Source organism: Oncorhynchus mykiss, chromosome 7 (assembly GCF_057628025.1).
Source record: "Oncorhynchus mykiss isolate SJ-2025 chromosome 7, ASM5762802v1, whole genome shotgun sequence".
Lineage (NCBI taxonomy): Eukaryota > Metazoa > Chordata > Actinopteri > Salmoniformes > Salmonidae > Oncorhynchus > Oncorhynchus mykiss.
Window position 1 is genome coordinate 13,368,819 of NC_143028.1, and position 19,370 is coordinate 13,388,188.

The 19,370-nt window shown below is 43.5% G+C and overlaps 1 protein-coding gene across 6 annotated transcripts in view; it reads left to right on the forward strand.

Annotated features, from left to right (window-relative positions):
- The window catches only part of LOC110527437 (rho GTPase-activating protein 6), an 89,355-nt gene that overhangs the window by 58,188 nt on the left and 11,797 nt on the right, over positions 1–19,370 (forward strand). For 4 of the 6 annotated variants that reach the window (XM_090240329.1, XM_090240330.1, XM_090240332.1 and 1 more), the window contains exons 2-4: positions 479–638; positions 13,170–13,241; positions 18,991–19,268. In XM_090240329.1, coding sequence (XP_090096455.1) covers positions 479–638; positions 13,170–13,241; positions 18,991–19,268 — 510 coding nt within the window. Of the gene's footprint in view, positions 1–478; positions 639–13,169; positions 13,242–18,990; positions 19,328–19,370 lie in introns of all 6 variants that reach the window. The other 2 variants (XM_090240334.1, XM_090240333.1) reach the window with 1 other exon arrangement.

Consider the following 19,370-nt stretch of genomic DNA (forward strand, 5'->3'; position numbering starts at 1 on the left):
AAATACAAAATTACAACATAAATATTCCCTTACCTTTGATGATCTTCGATCAGAATGTAGTGCAAGGAGTCCCTTGGGAAGTGAAACATAACTAATATCACCCTGTATCTTCAATGGGGCCTGAGTTGAAAAACTACAAACCTCAAATTTACCACTTTCTGGTTGGATTTTTCTCCGGTTTTCGCCTGCCATATGAGTTCTGCTTTACTCACAGACATCATTCAAACTGTTTTAGAAACTTCAGAGTGTTTTCTATCCAATACTACTAATAATATGCATATATTAGCATCTGGGACTGAGTAGGAGGCAGTTCACTCTGGGCATGCTATTCATCCAAAAGTGAAAATGATGCCCCTTATCCCAAAAATATTAAATAAGAACAGCTGCTTTGAGATAGGGTAACAGTGGTGCTAGCCACTAGCCCTGATAACTAAAAAATGTTCCTCTGCCAAGTGACAGAATAGAAATCTCTCCCCAGGGTGACTTCACCTGGAACAGCCTGTCAGGGCGGAGTGTACGGCTGACGCCGACGGCCATCCAGAGCCTGTCGGAGCTGGAACGGACCTGGCTACAGGAGGTAGCCTTCAACAGGCTCCATCAAGACTATGACCTGGGCTGTCAGATCACCATCCCCAAAGGTAAAGTATTGAGGTATTTTTGTGTGTGTGTGTGTGTGTGTGTCTGTGTGTTTAAACGTCCGTCTGTCTGTCTTCCTTTCTAGTCCGTCCATCCGCCTGTCCGTCTGTCTGTTCATGTGGCTAGTCAGTCTGTCCCTGTGCTAATGCTACAAGCATTTTCACAAACATTTGCCATCAACATCCGCCTTGGACCTCTCCGAGACAATCCTCAAACTGTCTAGCAGACAATCTTGAACTTCCCCTCCACAGAGTGTGTTTGAGGAAGCTGTAAGCACTTGTGATTTGAGATGTAAACCTCAGTACACCTGATTTCCTATACGGTACATCTAAAAGACTCAGGAGTGAACTTCCTGTCTTATGTAGTGTCAGTAAGACACTTACACATGAAGATGTAGCCCTTTCCACTCAGGACCATAGGGCCATAGCCTGCTGCTCTGCTCTAAGTCATGCTCTGTGGAGAGTTGTATATTAGCCAGGGTGTGCATTCCAGTCAAAGGTTCTACCTCTCCCCCGGATGATTTAATGTGTTCGTCTGTGTTCCTTATGAATTCCAGAACCCCTCAGGCATGTGTTACTGAGATATTTCAGCACCTCGACTGTGGGTTTTGTTTATCTTGCGCCTGCGGTTGGGTTAGCCGGTGGTTTGCTGAGGCCCAGAGATCCTTGAAAAAATAGAGAATAGAAAAGCAAATGGCTCGTTGGATCGTTTTACAAGTAATTGGAGTGGGGAAGAGAGAGAGAGGACTGGAGGTTCCTGGGATTGCTGTCCAACTTGCCGAGTCAACTGACAAGAATCCAAACTATTTCCTCTCTCTCTCTCTCTTTCTTTCTTTCTTTCTTTCTATTTTCTGTCACACACATACTGTCTCCCGCTCCCTTTCTCTCATAGTATCTCTCTGCCTTTCCCCGCTCCCTCTCTATTTTTCACTGTTGTTCTGTCATACTCTGTCTTCAGATATTCCATAATGATCTGTAGATATGTCGAAGCATAGTTTCTTAGCAACCTGTTCTATATATACAGTGCCTTGCGAAAGTATTCGGCCCCCTTGAACTTTGCGACCTTTTGCCACATTTCAGGCTTCAAACATAAAGATATAAAACTGTATTTTTTTGTGAAGAATCAACAACAAGTGGGACACAATCATGAAGTGGAACGACATTAATTGGATATTTCAAACTTTTTTAACAAATCAAAAACTGAAAAATTGGGCGTGCAAAATTATTCAGCCCCTTTACTTTCAGTGCAGCAAACTCTCTCCAGAAGTTCAGTGAGGATCTCTGAATGATCCAATGTTGACCTAAATGACTAATGATGATAAATACAATCCACCTGTGTGTAATCAAGTCTCCGTATAAATGCACCTGCACTGTGATAGACTCAGAGGTCCGTTAAAAGCGCAGAGAGCATCATGAAGAACAAGGAACACACCAGGCAGGTCCGAGATACTGTTGTGAAGAAGTTTAAAGCCGGATTTGGATACAAAATGATTTCCCAAGCTTTAAACATCCCAAGGAGCACTGTGCAAGCGATAATATTGAAATGGAAGGAGTATCAGACCACTGCAAATCTACCAAGACCTGGCCGTCCCTCTAAACTTTCAGCTCATACAAGGAGAAGACTGATCAGAGATGCAGCCAAGAGGCCCATGATCACTCTGGATGAACTGCAGAGATCTACAGCTGAGGTGGGAGACTCTGTCCATAGGACAACAATCAGTCGTATATTGCACAAATCTAGCCTTTATGGAAGAGTGGCAAGAAGAAAGCCATTTCTTAAAGATATCCATAAAAAGTGTTGTTTAAAGTTTGCCACAAGCCACCTGGGAGACACACCAAACATGTGGAAGAAGGTGCTCTGGTCAGATGAAACCAAAATGGAACTTTTTGGCAACAATGCAAAACGTTATGTTTGGCGTAAAAGCAACACAGCTGAACACACCATCCCCACTGTCAAACATGGTGGTGGCAGCATCATGGTTTGGGCCTGCTTTTCTTTAGCAGGGACAGGGAAGATGGTTCAAATTGATGGGAAGATGGATGGAGCCAAATACAGGACCATTCTGGAAGAAAACCTGATGGAGTCTGCAAAAGACCTGAGACTGGGACGGAGATTTGTCTTCCAACAAGACAATGATCCAAAACATAAAGCAAAATCTACAATGGAATGGTTCAAAAATTCTCCAATTGAGAATCTGTGGAAAGAACTGAAAACTGCTCACAAATGCTCTCCATCCAACCTTACTGAGCTCGAGCTGTTTTGCAAGGAGGAATGGGAAAAAATGTCAGTCTCTCGATGTGCAAAACTGATAGAGACATACCCCAAGCGACTTACAGCTGTAATCGCAGCAAAAGGTGGCGCTACAAAGTATTAACTTAAGGGGTCTGAATAATTTTGCACGCCCAATTTTTCAGCTTTTGATTTGTTAAAAAAGTTTGAAATATCCAATAAATGTCGTTCCACTTCATGATTGTGTCCCACTTGTTGTTGATTCTTCACAAAAAAATACAGTTTTATATCTTTATGTTTGAAGCCTGAAATGTGGCAAAAGGTCGCAAAGTTCAAGGGGGCCGAATACTTTCGCAAGGCACTGTATATATATATATATATATATATATCAACTTAATCCAAGGTGGCGTAGCAGTCAAACGTCTCTTGTCCTTCGTCTTGTCGTGTCCCATGTATATATCTTTTTCTTCACATATCTTTTTAATATTTTTTTCTAAACCTCAAATTGCAACCCGCCTCTCCTGCAATCCGCCTCACCCAATGTGGTGCGGATCTGTTTTTTTTCTAAAATATGTTTATTCACCTTGAATCCGGAATCCCCAATAGAAGCTAGCCAGCTCACCAGCTACTAGCTAGCAGTCATCAGCTAACCATTAGCTAGGAAAGCTCTCTCCAGTTTGTACAACATTACTCAAACCAGAGCATTCCGGACATATTTTTCTCCATATCACCGGATTCCTACCGCAAGCTCTGGACATTTTCACCTGGATCATCGTAGCTAGCTAGTTGCTATCTGAGTATTGAACTTGGACGCCTCTGCTACTCGGAACCCTACTAATCCATCACGTCTGGTCTATTGACGTCACCGTACGCGGAGACCTAAACAGACTTTCCTCCGTCGAGACGTCCCTCTAAGGCCCTTCTGCTAGCTTGCTAGCCCCGGCCTGCTAGCTGTCTGTGAATTGCCATGTCACCAGCCGGCCCAACCATTCACTGGACCCCTATTGATCACCATGCCTCTCCCTAATATCAATATGCCTTGTCCATTACTGTCCTGGTTAGTGTCTTATTTCACTGTAGCGCCTCTAGCCCTGCTCAATATGCCTTAACCTACCATTTAGTTCCACCTCACAAATATGCAGTGAAATCACCTGGTTTAAACATCTCTAGAGACAATATCTCTCTCATTATTACTCAATGCATAGGTTTACCTCCAATGTACTCACATCCTACTGTACCTCTGTCTGTACATTTTGCCTTGAATCTATTCTTTTTTTATTTTACCTTTATTCAAAAAATATAGATCCAGGAACAGATATAGCCTTGGTTCTCTCCAGACCTGACTGCCCTTGACCAGCACAAAAACATCCTGTGGCATTCTGTATTAGCATTAAACAGCCCCCATGATATGCAACTTTTCAGGGAAGTTAGGAACAAATATACACAGGCAGGTAGGAAAGTTAAGGCCAGCTTTTTCAAGCATAAATTTGCATCCTGTTCTGGGACTTGGAGAATAAGAACACCTCCTCCCAGCTGCCCACTGCACTGAGTCTAGGAAACACTGTCACCACCGATAAATCCACTATAATTCAGGATTTCAAGAAGCATTTTTCTACGGTTGGCCATGCTTTCCACCTGGCTACCCCTACCCCGATCAACAGTCCTCCACCCCCCACAGCAACTCGCCCGAGCCTCCCCCACTTCTCCTTCACCCAAATCCAGATAGCTGATGTTCTGAAAGAGCTGCAGAATCTGGATCCCTACAAATCAGCTGGGGTAGACAATCTGGACCCTCTCTTTCTACAATTATCTGCCGAAATTGTTGCAACCCCTATTACTAGCCTGTTCAACCTCTTTCGTCTGAGATTCCCAAAGATTGGAAAGCTGCCGCGGTCATCCCCCTATTCAAAGGGGGAGACACTCTAGATCCATACTGCTACAGACCTATATCTATTCTACCCTGACCTTCTAAGATCTTCAATAGCCAAGTTGTCAAACAGATTACCGACCATTTCGAATCCCACCGTACCTTCTCCGCTATGCAATCTGGTTTTCGAGCTGGTCATGGGTGCACCTCAGCCACCCTCAAGGTGCTAAATGATATCATAACCACCATCGATAAGAGACATTACTGTGCAGCCGTATTCATTGACCTGGCTATGGCTTTCGACTCTGTCAATCATAACATTCTCATTGGCAGACTCAACAGCCTTGGTTTCTCAAATGATTGCCTCGCTTGGTTCACCAACTACATCTCTGATAGATTTCAGTGTGTCAAATCGGAGGGCCTGTGGTCCGGACCTCTGGCAGTCTCTATGGGGGTGCCACAGGGTTCAATTCTCGGGCCGACTTTCTTCTCTGAATACATCAATGATGTTGCTCTTGCTGCTGGTGATTCTTTGATCCACCTCTACGCAGATGACACTATTCTGTATATCTCTGGCCCTTCTTTGGACACTGTGTTAACTAACTTCCAAACAAGCTTCAATGCCATACAACTCTCCTTCCGTGGCCTCCAACTGCTCTTAAATGCAAGTAAAACTAAATGCATGCTCTTCAACCGATCGGTGCCCGCACCTGCCCGCCCGTCCAGCATCACTACTCTGGACGGTTCTGACTTAGAATATGTGGACAACTACAAATACCTAGGTGTCTGGTTAGACTGTAAACTCTCATTCCAGACTCACATTAAGCATCTCTAATCCTAAATTAAATCTAGAATCGGCTTCCTATATCGCAACAAAGCATCCTTCACTCATGCTGCCAAACATACCCTCGTAAAACTGACCATCCTACCGATCCTCGACTTCGGTGATGTCATCTATAAAATAGCTTCCAACACTCTACTCAACAAACTGGATGCAGTCTATCACAGTGCCATCCATTTTGTCACCAAAGCCCCATACACTACCCACCATTGCGACCTGTACGCTCTCGTTGGTTGTCCCTCGCTTCATACTCGTCTCCAAACCCACTGGCTACAGGTTATCTACAAGTCTCTGCTAGGTAAAGCCCCGCCTTATCTCAGCTCACTGGTCACCATAGCAGCATCCACTCGTAGCACGCGCTCCAGCAGGTATCTCTCACTGGTCACCCCCAAAGCAAATTCCTCCTTTGGTCGTCTTTCCTTCCAGTTCTCTGCTGCCCATGACTGGAACGAATTGCAAAAACCTCTGAAGCTGGAGACTCACATCTCCCTCACTAGCTTTAAGCACCAGCTGTCAGAGCAGTTTACAGATCACTGCACCTGTACTTAGCCTTTCTGTAAACAGCCCATCTACCTACCTCATCCCCATACTGGTATTTATTTATTTATTTTGCTCCTTTGCACCCCAGTATCTCTACCTGCACATTCATCTTCTGCCGATCTACCATTCCAGTGTTTAATTGCTATATAGAAATTACTTTTCCACCATGGCCTATTTATTTCCTTAACTTACCTCATTTGCACTCACACCATCCCCACTGTCAAACATGGTGGTGGCAGCATCATGGTTTGGGCCTGCTTTTCTTTAGCAGGGACAGGGAAGATGGTTCAAATTGATGGGAAGATGGATGGAGCCAAATACAGGACCATTCTGGAAGAAAACCTGATGGAGTCTGCAAAAGACCTGAGACTGGGACGGAGATTTGTCTTCCAACAAGACAATGATCCAAAACATAAAGCAAAATCTACAATGGAATGGTTCAAAAATTCTCCAATTGAGAATCTGTGGAAAGAACTGAAAACTGCTCACAAATGCTCTCCATCCAACCTTACTGAGCTCGAGCTGTTTTGCAAGGAGGAATGGGAAAAAATGTCAGTCTCTCGATGTGCAAAACTGATAGAGACATACCCCAAGCGACTTACAGCTGTAATCGCAGCAAAAGGTGGCGCTACAAAGTATTAACTTAAGGGGTCTGAATAATTTTGCACGCCCAATTTTTCAGCTTTTGATTTGTTAAAAAAGTTTGAAATATCCAATAAATGTCGTTCCACTTCATGATTGTGTCCCACTTGTTGTTGATTCTTCACAAAAAAATACAGTTTTATATCTTTATGTTTGAAGCCTGAAATGTGGCAAAAGGTCGCAAAGTTCAAGGGGGCCGAATACTTTCGCAAGGCACTGTATATATATATATATATATATATATCAACTTAATCCAAGGTGGCGTAGCAGTCAAACGTCTCTTGTCCTTCGTCTTGTCGTGTCCCATGTATATATCTTTTTCTTCACATATCTTTTTAATATTTTTTTCTAAACCTCAAATTGCAACCCGCCTCTCCTGCAATCCGCCTCACCCAATGTGGTGCGGATCTGTTTTTTTTCTAAAATATGTTTATTCACCTTGAATCCGGAATCCCCAATAGAAGCTAGCCAGCTCACCAGCTACTAGCTAGCAGTCATCAGCTAACCATTAGCTAGGAAAGCTCTCTCCAGTTTGTACAACATTACTCAAACCAGAGCATTCCGGACATATTTTTCTCCATATCACCGGATTCCTACCGCAAGCTCTGGACATTTTCACCTGGATCATCGTAGCTAGCTAGTTGCTATCTGAGTATTGAACTTGGACGCCTCTGCTACTCGGAACCCTACTAATCCATCACGTCTGGTCTATTGACGTCACCGTACGCGGAGACCTAAACAGACTTTCCTCCGTCGAGACGTCCCTCTAAGGCCCTTCTGCTAGCTTGCTAGCCCCGGCCTGCTAGCTGTCTGTGAATTGCCATGTCACCAGCCGGCCCAACCATTCACTGGACCCCTATTGATCACCATGCCTCTCCCTAATATCAATATGCCTTGTCCATTACTGTCCTGGTTAGTGTCTTATTTCACTGTAGCGCCTCTAGCCCTGCTCAATATGCCTTAACCTACCATTTAGTTCCACCTCACAAATATGCAGTGAAATCACCTGGTTTAAACATCTCTAGAGACAATATCTCTCTCATTATTACTCAATGCATAGGTTTACCTCCAATGTACTCACATCCTACTGTACCTCTGTCTGTACATTTTGCCTTGAATCTATTCTTTTTTTATTTTACCTTTATTCAAAAAATATAGATCCAGGAACAGATATAGCCTTGGTTCTCTCCAGACCTGACTGCCCTTGACCAGCACAAAAACATCCTGTGGCATTCTGTATTAGCATTAAACAGCCCCCATGATATGCAACTTTTCAGGGAAGTTAGGAACAAATATACACAGGCAGGTAGGAAAGTTAAGGCCAGCTTTTTCAAGCATAAATTTGCATCCTGTTCTGGGACTTGGAGAATAAGAACACCTCCTCCCAGCTGCCCACTGCACTGAGTCTAGGAAACACTGTCACCACCGATAAATCCACTATAATTCAGGATTTCAAGAAGCATTTTTCTACGGTTGGCCATGCTTTCCACCTGGCTACCCCTACCCCGATCAACAGTCCTCCACCCCCCACAGCAACTCGCCCGAGCCTCCCCCACTTCTCCTTCACCCAAATCCAGATAGCTGATGTTCTGAAAGAGCTGCAGAATCTGGATCCCTACAAATCAGCTGGGGTAGACAATCTGGACCCTCTCTTTCTACAATTATCTGCCGAAATTGTTGCAACCCCTATTACTAGCCTGTTCAACCTCTTTCGTCTGAGATTCCCAAAGATTGGAAAGCTGCCGCGGTCATCCCCCTATTCAAAGGGGGAGACACTCTAGATCCATACTGCTACAGACCTATATCTATTCTACCCTGACCTTCTAAGATCTTCAATAGCCAAGTTGTCAAACAGATTACCGACCATTTCGAATCCCACCGTACCTTCTCCGCTATGCAATCTGGTTTTCGAGCTGGTCATGGGTGCACCTCAGCCACCCTCAAGGTGCTAAATGATATCATAACCACCATCGATAAGAGACATTACTGTGCAGCCGTATTCATTGACCTGGCTATGGCTTTCGACTCTGTCAATCATAACATTCTCATTGGCAGACTCAACAGCTTTGGTTTCTCAAATGATTGCCTCGCTTGGTTCACCAACTACATCTCTGATAGATTTCAGTGTGTCAAATCGGAGGGCCTGTGGTCCGGACCTCTGGCAGTCTCTATGGGGGTGCCACAGGGTTCAATTCTCGGGCCGACTTTCTTCTCTGAATACATCAATGATGTTGCTCTTGCTGCTGGTGATTCTTTGATCCACCTCTACGCAGATGACACTATTCTGTATATCTCTGGCCCTTCTTTGGACACTGTGTTAACTAACTTCCAAACAAGCTTCAATGCCATACAACTCTCCTTCCGTGGCCTCCAACTGCTCTTAAATGCAAGTAAAACTAAATGCATGCTCTTCAACCGATCGGTGCCCGCACCTGCCCGCCCGTCCAGCATCACTACTCTGGACGGTTCTGACTTAGAATATGTGGACAACTACAAATACCTAGGTGTCTGGTTAGACTGTAAACTCTCATTCCAGACTCACATTAAGCATCTCTAATCCTAAATTAAATCTAGAATCGGCTTCCTATATCGCAACAAAGCATCCTTCACTCATGCTGCCAAACATACCCTCGTAAAACTGACCATCCTACCGATCCTCGACTTCGGTGATGTCATCTATAAAATAGCTTCCAACACTCTACTCAACAAACTGGATGCAGTCTATCACAGTGCCATCCATTTTGTCACCAAAGCCCCATACACTACCCACCATTGCGACCTGTACGCTCTCGTTGGTTGTCCCTCGCTTCATACTCGTCTCCAAACCCACTGGCTACAGGTTATCTACAAGTCTCTGCTAGGTAAAGCCCCGCCTTATCTCAGCTCACTGGTCACCATAGCAGCATCCACTCGTAGCACGCGCTCCAGCAGGTATCTCTCACTGGTCACCCCCAAAGCAAATTCCTCCTTTGGTCGTCTTTCCTTCCAGTTCTCTGCTGCCCATGACTGGAACGAATTGCAAAAACCTCTGAAGCTGGAGACTCACATCTCCCTCACTAGCTTTAAGCACCAGCTGTCAGAGCAGTTTACAGATCACTGCACCTGTACTTAGCCTTTCTGTAAACAGCCCATCTACCTACCTCATCCCCATACTGGTATTTATTTATTTATTTTGCTCCTTTGCACCCCAGTATCTCTACCTGCACATTCATCTTCTGCCGATCTACCATTCCAGTGTTTAATTGCTATATAGAAATTACTTTTCCACCATGGCCTATTTATTTCCTTAACTTACCTCATTTGCACTCACTGTATGTAGACTTTTTGTTTTCTTTTGTTCTACTGTATTATTGACTGTATGTTTTGTTTATTCCATGTGTAACTCTGTGTTGTTCTTTGTGTCGCATTGCTACGCTTTATCTTGGCCAGATCGCAGTTGCAAATGAGAACTTGTTCTCAACTAGCCTGCCTGGTTAAATAAAGGTGAAATAAAAAAAATACAAAAATAATAAATACTATTTTTCAAACCCACTGGCTCCAGGTCATGCTAGGTAAAGCCCCACCTTATCTCAGCTCACTGGACAGACACTGTAGATCTATGGAGAACCATCACAACACACCATTCTTACTTGCCAGATTCAGACAATAGTCAAGGTCCTTAAGGCTTTTAATTTTCTTTTATATAGCTCACATGCAGGCTGACAATTTATTTTTTTAGACCATGCAAGCCACAAAGATAGCAGCACCCACCCATAGCATGCGCTCCAGCAGGTATCTCTCACTGGTCACCACCAAAAGCCAATTCTACCTTTCCTTCCAGTTCTCTGCTGCCAATGACTGGAAAGAACTGCAAAAATCACTGATGCTGGAGACTCTTACCTCCCTCACTAGCTTTAAGCACCAGCTTCCAGAGCAGCTCACAGATCACTGCACCTGTACATAGCCAATCTGTAAATAGCCCATCCAATCTACCTCATCCCCATACTGTATTTATTTATTTATCTTGCTCCTTTGCACCCAAGTATCTCTACTTGCACATTCATCTTCTGCACATTCTACCATTCCAGTGTTTAATTGCTCTATTGTAATTACTTCGCCACCATGGCCTATTTATTGCCTTACTACCTCCCTTATCCTAACTAATTTGCACATCCTGTAAATAGACTTTTCTACTGTATTATTGATCGTATGTTTGCTTATTCCATTTATCTTGGTCAGGTCGCAGTTGCAAATGAGAACTTGTTCTCAACTAGCCTACCTGGTTAAATAAAGGCGAAAAAATAAATATATATACTGTATATATATACCTGTTCCATGAACAGTGGGATTTGACTGAGCCAATGGGGGAAAAAAACATCCTTGTTAAGATTTTAAACCAATCATAAAAGAGCATACCCACTTGGCATAGACATCAATTTAACATCTATTCCACATTGGTTCAATGTAATTTCATTGAAATGACGTGGAAGCAACATGGATTCAATCGGTGTGTGCCCAGTTAATAACATCTTGACTGTTTTGAAGACAGATTCATCGACTGTTTGATTAGAGGCGCTCTGGCTATAGACACAGTTTTGAGGTATTTCCTCAATAAGAGTTCCAACCCTTGGTCCAAGCTGCCAGAGGTTTCCTGTGCATTAATCAAAGATCTTGCTAGGAGTCATAGATCTTGTTGACAGCTGACAAAACACTTCTTTCCCTTCCTCATAATGATTCAGTCGTTTCCAAATTGAAACTCATATTTGGATCCATCCTAATTCAAAGCATGATGTGAAATTATCCATATCGTCCATCTGCTGGTGATATCTAATCTTGTGAAGTAGTGTGCTGTAACCTTGATATAATAGTAGAATAATATGCTATAAAATACATTTTACATTGAAGGTGCTCATTTTCTACTTTTCTCAGTGTTAAGTTTCACTTCCAGGATTGAGCTCAGGTGACCTGATTCCTTATTTGAAAGTGGATGGTTCAAGCCCTGAATGCTGATTGGCTGATTCCTTAATAATCCCTCTTCACAGGAAAGCCTGAGGATCTGATGAGAATGTCCTATGTTTCTTTCCTTAATTTCACCTTTATTTAACCAGGTAGGCTAGTTGAGAACAAGTTCTCATTTGCAACTGTGACCTGGCCAAGATAAAGCAAAGCAGTGTGACACAGACAACAACACAGAGTTACACATGGAGTAAACAATAAACAAGCCAATAACACAATAAACAAGTCAATGACACAGTAGAAAAAAGAAAGTATATATACAGTGTGTGCAAAAGGCATGAGGAGGTAGGCAATAAATAGGCCATAGGAGCGAATAATTACAATTTAGCAGATTAACACTGGAGTGATAAATGAGCAGATGATGATGTGCAAGTAGAGATACTGGTGTGCAAAAGAGTAGAAAAGTAACTAAAATAAAAACAGTATGGGGATGAGGTAGGTAGATTGGGTGGGCTATTTACAGATGTACTATGTACAGCTGCAGCAATCGGTTAGCTGCTCAGATAGTTGATCTGTTGGTGAGGGAAATAAAAGTCTCCAACTTCAGCGATTTTTGCAATTCGTTCCAGTCACTGACAGCAGAGAACTGAAAGGAAAGGCGGCCAAATGAGGTGTTGGCTTTGGGGATGATCAGTGAGATATACCTGCTGGAACGTGTGCTACGGGTGGGTGTTGTTATCGTGACCAGTGAACTGAGATAAGGCGGAGCTTTACCTAGCATAGACTTATAGATAACCTGGAGCCATTGGGTCTGGCGACGAATATGTAGCGAGGGCCAGCCGACTAGAGCATACAGGTCGCAGTGGTGGGTGGTATAAGGTGATTTGGTAACAAAACGGATGGCACTGTGATAGACTGCATCCGGTTTGCTGAGTAGAGTGTTGGAAGCTATTTTGTAGATGACATCGCCGAAGTCGAAGATCGGTAGGATGGTCAGTTTTACTTGGGTACATTTCGCAGCGTGAGTGAAGGATGTTTTGTTGCGAAATAGGAATCCGATTCTAGATTTGATTTTTGATTGGAGATGTTTATTATGAGTCTGGAAGGAGAGTTTACAGTCTAGCCAGACACCTAGGTATTTATAGTTGTCCACATATTCTAGGTCGGAACCGTCCAGGGTGGTGATGCTAGTCGGGGGGGGTGGGTGCGGGCAGCGAACGGTTGAAAAGCATGCATTTGGTTTTACTATTGATGAAATCACTGGACCAGAGGCTGGAGACAGTCATTTGTCATCTTTATCGCTGCAGTGTTTTGATAACCAATGCTCTTTGAAGCCTGATCATCTCCAAAATGGCCGACATACATGATAATGGAAGAGATCAGCCAATGTGACAGACAGCATGTCATTGTGTGGATTGTTATCCGTGTGTTACAGATAACTGACCGTTTTTCATGATTTTCTTTATTTTTTTCTCTCAGATGGACAGAAAAGGAAGAAGTCACTGAGGAGGAAGTTGGACTCTTTGGCGAAAGAGAAAAACAAAGATAAAGGTACATTGATGTGAAGCCCTCAACATGGTTGTCACTAGTTACCACATCCACAAAGTCAGAAAGCCTGCCCATTTCTTCAGTTTCTCTTGTTAAAATTGTATTTTAAACTTAACCCTAACCTTAACCACACTGCTAACCTTATGCCTAACCCTAACTTTAAATGAACCAAAAGTCATTTAATTTTTTTTATTTTATTTATATAGCCAAAATATGACTTTGTAGCTGTGGTAACTAGTGCAAACCCCTCAGCATGGTATTTTATGGAAAGACTAAGTGCTTTGTACTGTACATTTTCCTGCTGTGACAAATTGGTCAAATTAATATAACAGATCTGTAGGCTATGCAAGCAGTGTCCTCCTTGGTAATACAATTAACACTGTTTAACAAGGCAGACATTGAAAGCAGTCCCTTCACTATTGGTGCTTCAAAAGGGACTCGGGAGGCATAAGGATAGTGAAATATTGGAAAGATAAGGATTGGGTGTATTTTCAGATGCAAACTAGAACCAGGGGTTAAGGGGAGTGCTCTTGTTTGATTTTTTTCTTTGGGTTTAACTTTTTTCTTTTTACGCTGTCACATTTATGAAGACGTTTTCCCAGTCCTGAACATTTCGTTTCCAGAGGGAACAAAAACTTGTCCGTCCCCAGCCCTACACTCTTAGAAGAAAGAGTTTAAAAAGGGTTCTTCGGCTGTTCCCATAGTAGAACCCTTTTTGGTTCCGGGTAGAACCCTTTTGGGTTCCATGTAGAACCGTCTGTGGAAAGAGTACTACATGGAACCCAAAAGGCTTTTACCTGGAACCAAAAATGGTTCTTCAAAGGGTTCTCCTATGGGGACAGCTAAATAACCCTCTAAGGTTCTAGATAGCACATTTTTTTAAAGTGTAGCCCCAGGCCCAGGTGAATAGCAGAGTGGCTATGAAACATAGACATATTTACTAGGGGAGGAGCAGGGATATATTTAGCAAAGTGTAGCAACTCCTTCTAAGGGGACTGGGCTGAAATACAGCCACTGTGCTTGCATCACAGACGGCATGTTTGGCAACGTGCTAACTACAGATCTGATGGAAGGTAGCTCTCCAATAGAGATGGAGGTAAAAACTACTCTAAGTGGTATAACGTACCAGTCCAAAGTTTGGATACACCTACTCATTCAAGGGTTTTTCTTTATTTTGACTATTTTCTACATTGTAGAATAGTAGTGAAGACATCAAAACTATGAAATAACACATATGGAATCATGTAGTAACCAAAAAAGTGTTAAAAAAAATCTAAATATATTTAATATTTGAAATTCTTCAAAGGAGCCACCCTTTGCCTTGATGACAGCTTTTCACACTCTTAGATTTCTCTCAACCAGCTTCACCTGGAATGCTTTTACAACAGTCTTGAAGGAGTTCCCACATATGCTAAGCACTTGCCGGCTGCTTTTCCTTAACTCTGCGGTCCAACTCATCCCAAACCATCTCAATTGGGTTGAGGTCGGCTGATTGTGAAGGACAGGTCATCAGATGCAAGACTCCATCACTCTCCTTCTTGGTCAAATAGCCCTTACACAGCCTGGAGGTGTGTTGGGTCATTATCCTGCTAAAAAACAAATGATAGTCCCACTAAGCGCAAACCAGATGGGATGGCGTATCGCTGCAGAATTATGTGGTAGCCATGCTGGTTAAGTGTGCCTTGAATTCTAAATAAATCACTGACAGTGTCACCAGCAAAGCACCATCACACCTCCTCCTCCATGCTTCATGGTGGGAATTACACATGCGGAAATCATCTGTTCACTTACTCTGTGTCTGCCAAAGACATGGCGGTTGGAACAAAAAATCTGAAATTTGGACTCATCAGACCAAAGGATAGATTTCCACCGGTCTAATGTCCATTGCTTGTGTTTCTTGGCCCAAGCAAGTTTCTTCTTCTTATCGGTGTCCTTTAGTAGTGGTTTCTTTGCAGAAATTCAACCATGAAGGCCTGATTCACGCAGTCTCCTCTGAACAGTTAATGTTGAGATGTGTCTGTTCCCTGAACTCTGTGAAGCTCTGCAGCAGAGCTCTGCAGCAGAGGACAAGTTCATTAGAGTTACCAGCCTCAGAAATTGGGTCTTCCTTTCCTGTGGCGGTCCTCACGAGAGCCAGTTTCATCATAGTGGTTGATGGTTTTTGCCACTGCACTTGCAGAAACTTTCGAAGTTCTTGACATTTTCCAGATTGACTGACCTTCATGTCTTATGGTAATGATGGACTGTTCTCTTTGCTTATTTGAGCTGTTGGTGCCACAATATGGACTTGGTTTTTTACCAAATAGGCTTATCTTCTGTATACCAACCCTACCTTGTTTCAACAAAACTGATTGGCTCAAACGCATTAAGAAGGAATGAAATTCCACAAATTGACTTTTAACAAGGCACACCTGTTAATTGAAATGCATTCCAGGTGACTACCTCATGAAGCTTGTTGAGAGAATGCTAAGAGTGTGTAAAGCTTTCATCAAGGCAAAGGTTGGCTACTTTGATTTGTTTAACACCTTTTTTTTACTATATGATTCCACATGTGTTATTTCATAGTTTTGATGTCTTCACTATTTTTCTACAATGTAGAAAAAAAAAAAAAATTAAGAATAACCCTTGAATGAGTAGGTATGTCTAAACTTTTGACTGGTACTGTATGTAAATAATTAATCACAGCAGCAGTCCCATTCTCAGTTTCTCATGTCATGTAAACTCATTGCGTGAGAGATCAGTGGTCGATGAAACATTCCCCTGAGGTACTGGGTTAGAAACATAGTGGCTGTGAACATGCAGGCTGCCAAATGCTGTGTCAATAAGGTGTGTGTGTATGTATGTGTGTGCACGTGCATAAGTGTGTGTGTGTTTAAGTGAACATTCTCAAAGTTTGTGGTTGTAGAGAGAGTGGACTGTGTCACCTAGCATATGTGATTGTTTAGTACATGATGACTCTCCTTCTCCCTCCCTGCTTCCCTCAATACCTCTCTCTCTCCCTCCCCCTCTCTCTCCACTCTCTCTCTCTCCCTCCCCCTCTCTCCTCCCTCTCTCTCTCTCTTTCTGTCTCTCCCTGCTTCCATCCCTCTTTCTCCCCCTCTCTCTCTCTCTCTCCCTGCTTCCCTCCATCTCCCTCTCTCCCTCCCCTCTTTCCCCCTCTCTCTCCCTGATTCCCTGCCTCCCTGCCTCCCTCCCTCCCTCCCTCTCTTTCCACCCCCCTCTCTCTATCCCAGCTGTCATGTGTTGTCTCAAAGCTCTGGCTCAATCTGTCACCAGAGCGGGACATGTGTGATGATGTGGCATGTGCTGTGGTCCATAGGGGTTGACGTGATGCCGTACTGGCCTCTGGAGCAGCCTCTCTCTCAGCTGTTCAGACAACCATAGTAAATTAACTTACAGTAGGGTACACACTGCATCAAACTCACTCCTGAGAGGGACCTGTTTATAATGTAGCCTTCTAACACTGCACTGCAACAACAGAATGTGTTTGGGGACTGAAGCAGACATCTGTCTGGGTGATGCCTTTGGCTTCTGATTGGGTGGACCTTGGGTTTGTTGTGGACCGGAAGATATATTGTCATCCAATGTGAACAACGGTTTCCACATTGAACCTAATGTGGCTTAACATTTACTGTAGTCTGTATCTCTCTCGGTTCCGGTTTGGAGACGCACTTGCTCTAAAGGTTGTGACTGTAGTTGATTTTAGTGTGCTCATTTTGAGTGGGCACACTAAAATAGTTTAGTTTCTCTCCTAGACAGAGAGTGAGAACAGGCCTAGAGTAGTGCCAGCTCACACAGACGCCGTTAATTGAATTTACGAGACTGCCATGAGCCTGTTCTAAAAATGACTTGTAAGCAGGACTTTATTGTTCACTGGAATCAAAGACCACCTGGCTAATGTGGTGGGCTTACGTGCAGAGAAGTCTTAAACAGACTTACTGTTAAGAAATGGTTCCTTGTTGACTTATTTATGGCAAAATGTAGGCTGGGTGAGAAGTTTTATGAGATTTAGTTTAATCTGTTTTATTCGTAGCATGTGCAGTAATCTCTATTCGCCGTGTTCATCGAAACACTGATGGTATCTTGACATGTTTAATTGGAGATTTGTTTCACGTTGATAATCCTGAGCTGCGATAAACCAAGTCTGTAAACAGCTATTTTTAGCTTAATCCCTTCTCTTTCCATTGTGTGAATTGAATTTCCATGAATCCCTTCTCTTTCCATTGTGTGAATTGAATTTCCATGAATCCCTTCTCTTCCCATTGTGTGAATTGAATTTCCATGAATCCCTTCTCTTTCCATTGTGTGAATTGAATTTCCATGAATCCCTTCTCTTTCCATTGTGTGAATTGAATTTCTTTCTTTTTCTCCCTTGTCTTCCTTCCCTTCATCTCTATCACTCTGTCTCATACATGTCGGTCATGTCTCTTGCACTGTGTCTTGGTCACCATGATAACAATACATTGTTAATATTGTTTTTATATATCGAGAGCTTGGGACTATAAGGTTCTATCTGCAAAAAGAGGATTCTGAGATAATTGGCTTTAAAGTTCCAAAGACTCATTTGTGTCAGCAATTTGTGTCTTGTATTCTTTTGAACTAAATAGGAATTGGGATATTTAGACTACTATATACTGTAGGTAGAGAACATTGACCAGAACAAAGCTATGCCAATAACAACATTTAGACTAAAATGCAGATTCTACCTGGAACCAAAAAGGGTTCTTCAAATGGTAGTCCTATGGGGACAGCTGAACAACCCTTTTAGGTTCTAGATTGTAGTTTTTTTTCTAAGAGTTTACTGTCAGGGACCTGTGTCTGTTAGGGGAATTGATTCATCCTGTTAAAGGAAAATACCACCCAAAAACGATCTTCTGGTATTTCTTTCATTAGTCCGCTGTTGTTTTTCATTAGTCCGCTAGAAGCTGGGTAGACAGTGATGGCTGAGTTCCTCACTGGAGATCCAAGTACGTAACTTGAATTTCTGTGCCAAGCTCCCATTGACATCAATGCATGATTTACACAAACGTCTGAGCTACACACGCACTTCTCCAGTTAGGATTTGGCGCTGAATCAGGAAACCTTTAAAACATCATTTGTTATGTTTTTTTTACATTTTTTATACTATTATAGCACAGAATGTTTCCTTTTTCTCTCGCGGGCCTACCAATGCCTCAAAGTAAATATGATGTAGTCGAATATGTGGATACGTGCGCAACAACACCTGCGTCCAAATATTCAATGAGGGAATTAATACTCACTGAACAATCAATACAGTAACAATCATAATCCAAAGATCTCTATCGCTCACAACACATTCACATGGAGGACCACACACGTCTTTCATGCATACACAACCACACTCTCTCTCTCTCTCTCTCTCTCCTGCTCACTCTCTCTGTCTCTCCCTCTCGCTTTGTCTCTCTCGCTCTCTGTCTCTCTCTCTCGGGCTGTCTCTCGATCTCTCCCTCTCGCTCTCTCTCTCGCTCTCTGTCTCTCTCTCTCTCCCTCTGTCTCTCTCTCTCCCTCGGTCTCTCTCTCCCCCTCGGTCTCTCTCTCCCCCTCGGTCTCTCTCTCTCCCTCGGTCTCTCTCTCTCCCTCGGTCTCTCTCTCTCCCTCAGTCTCTCTCTCTCCCTCAGTCTCTCTCGCTCCCTCTGTCTCTGTCTCTCTCTCTCTCTCTCTCTCTCTCTCTCTCTGCTAAGAATATGGTATTTACATTCCTCTCTCTCCCTCCCCTCCCCTCCCCTTCCAGAATGCATACCCCAGGCCTTCGGTATGGCCCTGTCCCAGGTGATCGCCAACGACCGGACCCAGAGGCAGCGCCAGGATAGCCTGCGTCAGGACCCTCCTCACAGGGAGGAGCATAAGGACCCGTCGGACCTGGTGTCGTCCATCTTGCAGTTTGCCACCAAGAGGTCCACCAATAAGGAGCTGTCCAGCAGTAACTCCTCCCTCAGCTCCACCTCGGAGACAGCTAATGAGTCCACGTCGCCCAATACGCCCGAGGCTGCCCCGCGGGCACGCAGGAGGGTGAGGGTCTCCCCCCACACGCCTACTGTACCAACTCCATACACACACTCCATCGCCGTGTGAGTGTGTGTGTGTGTGTGTGTGTGTGTGTGTGTGTGTGTG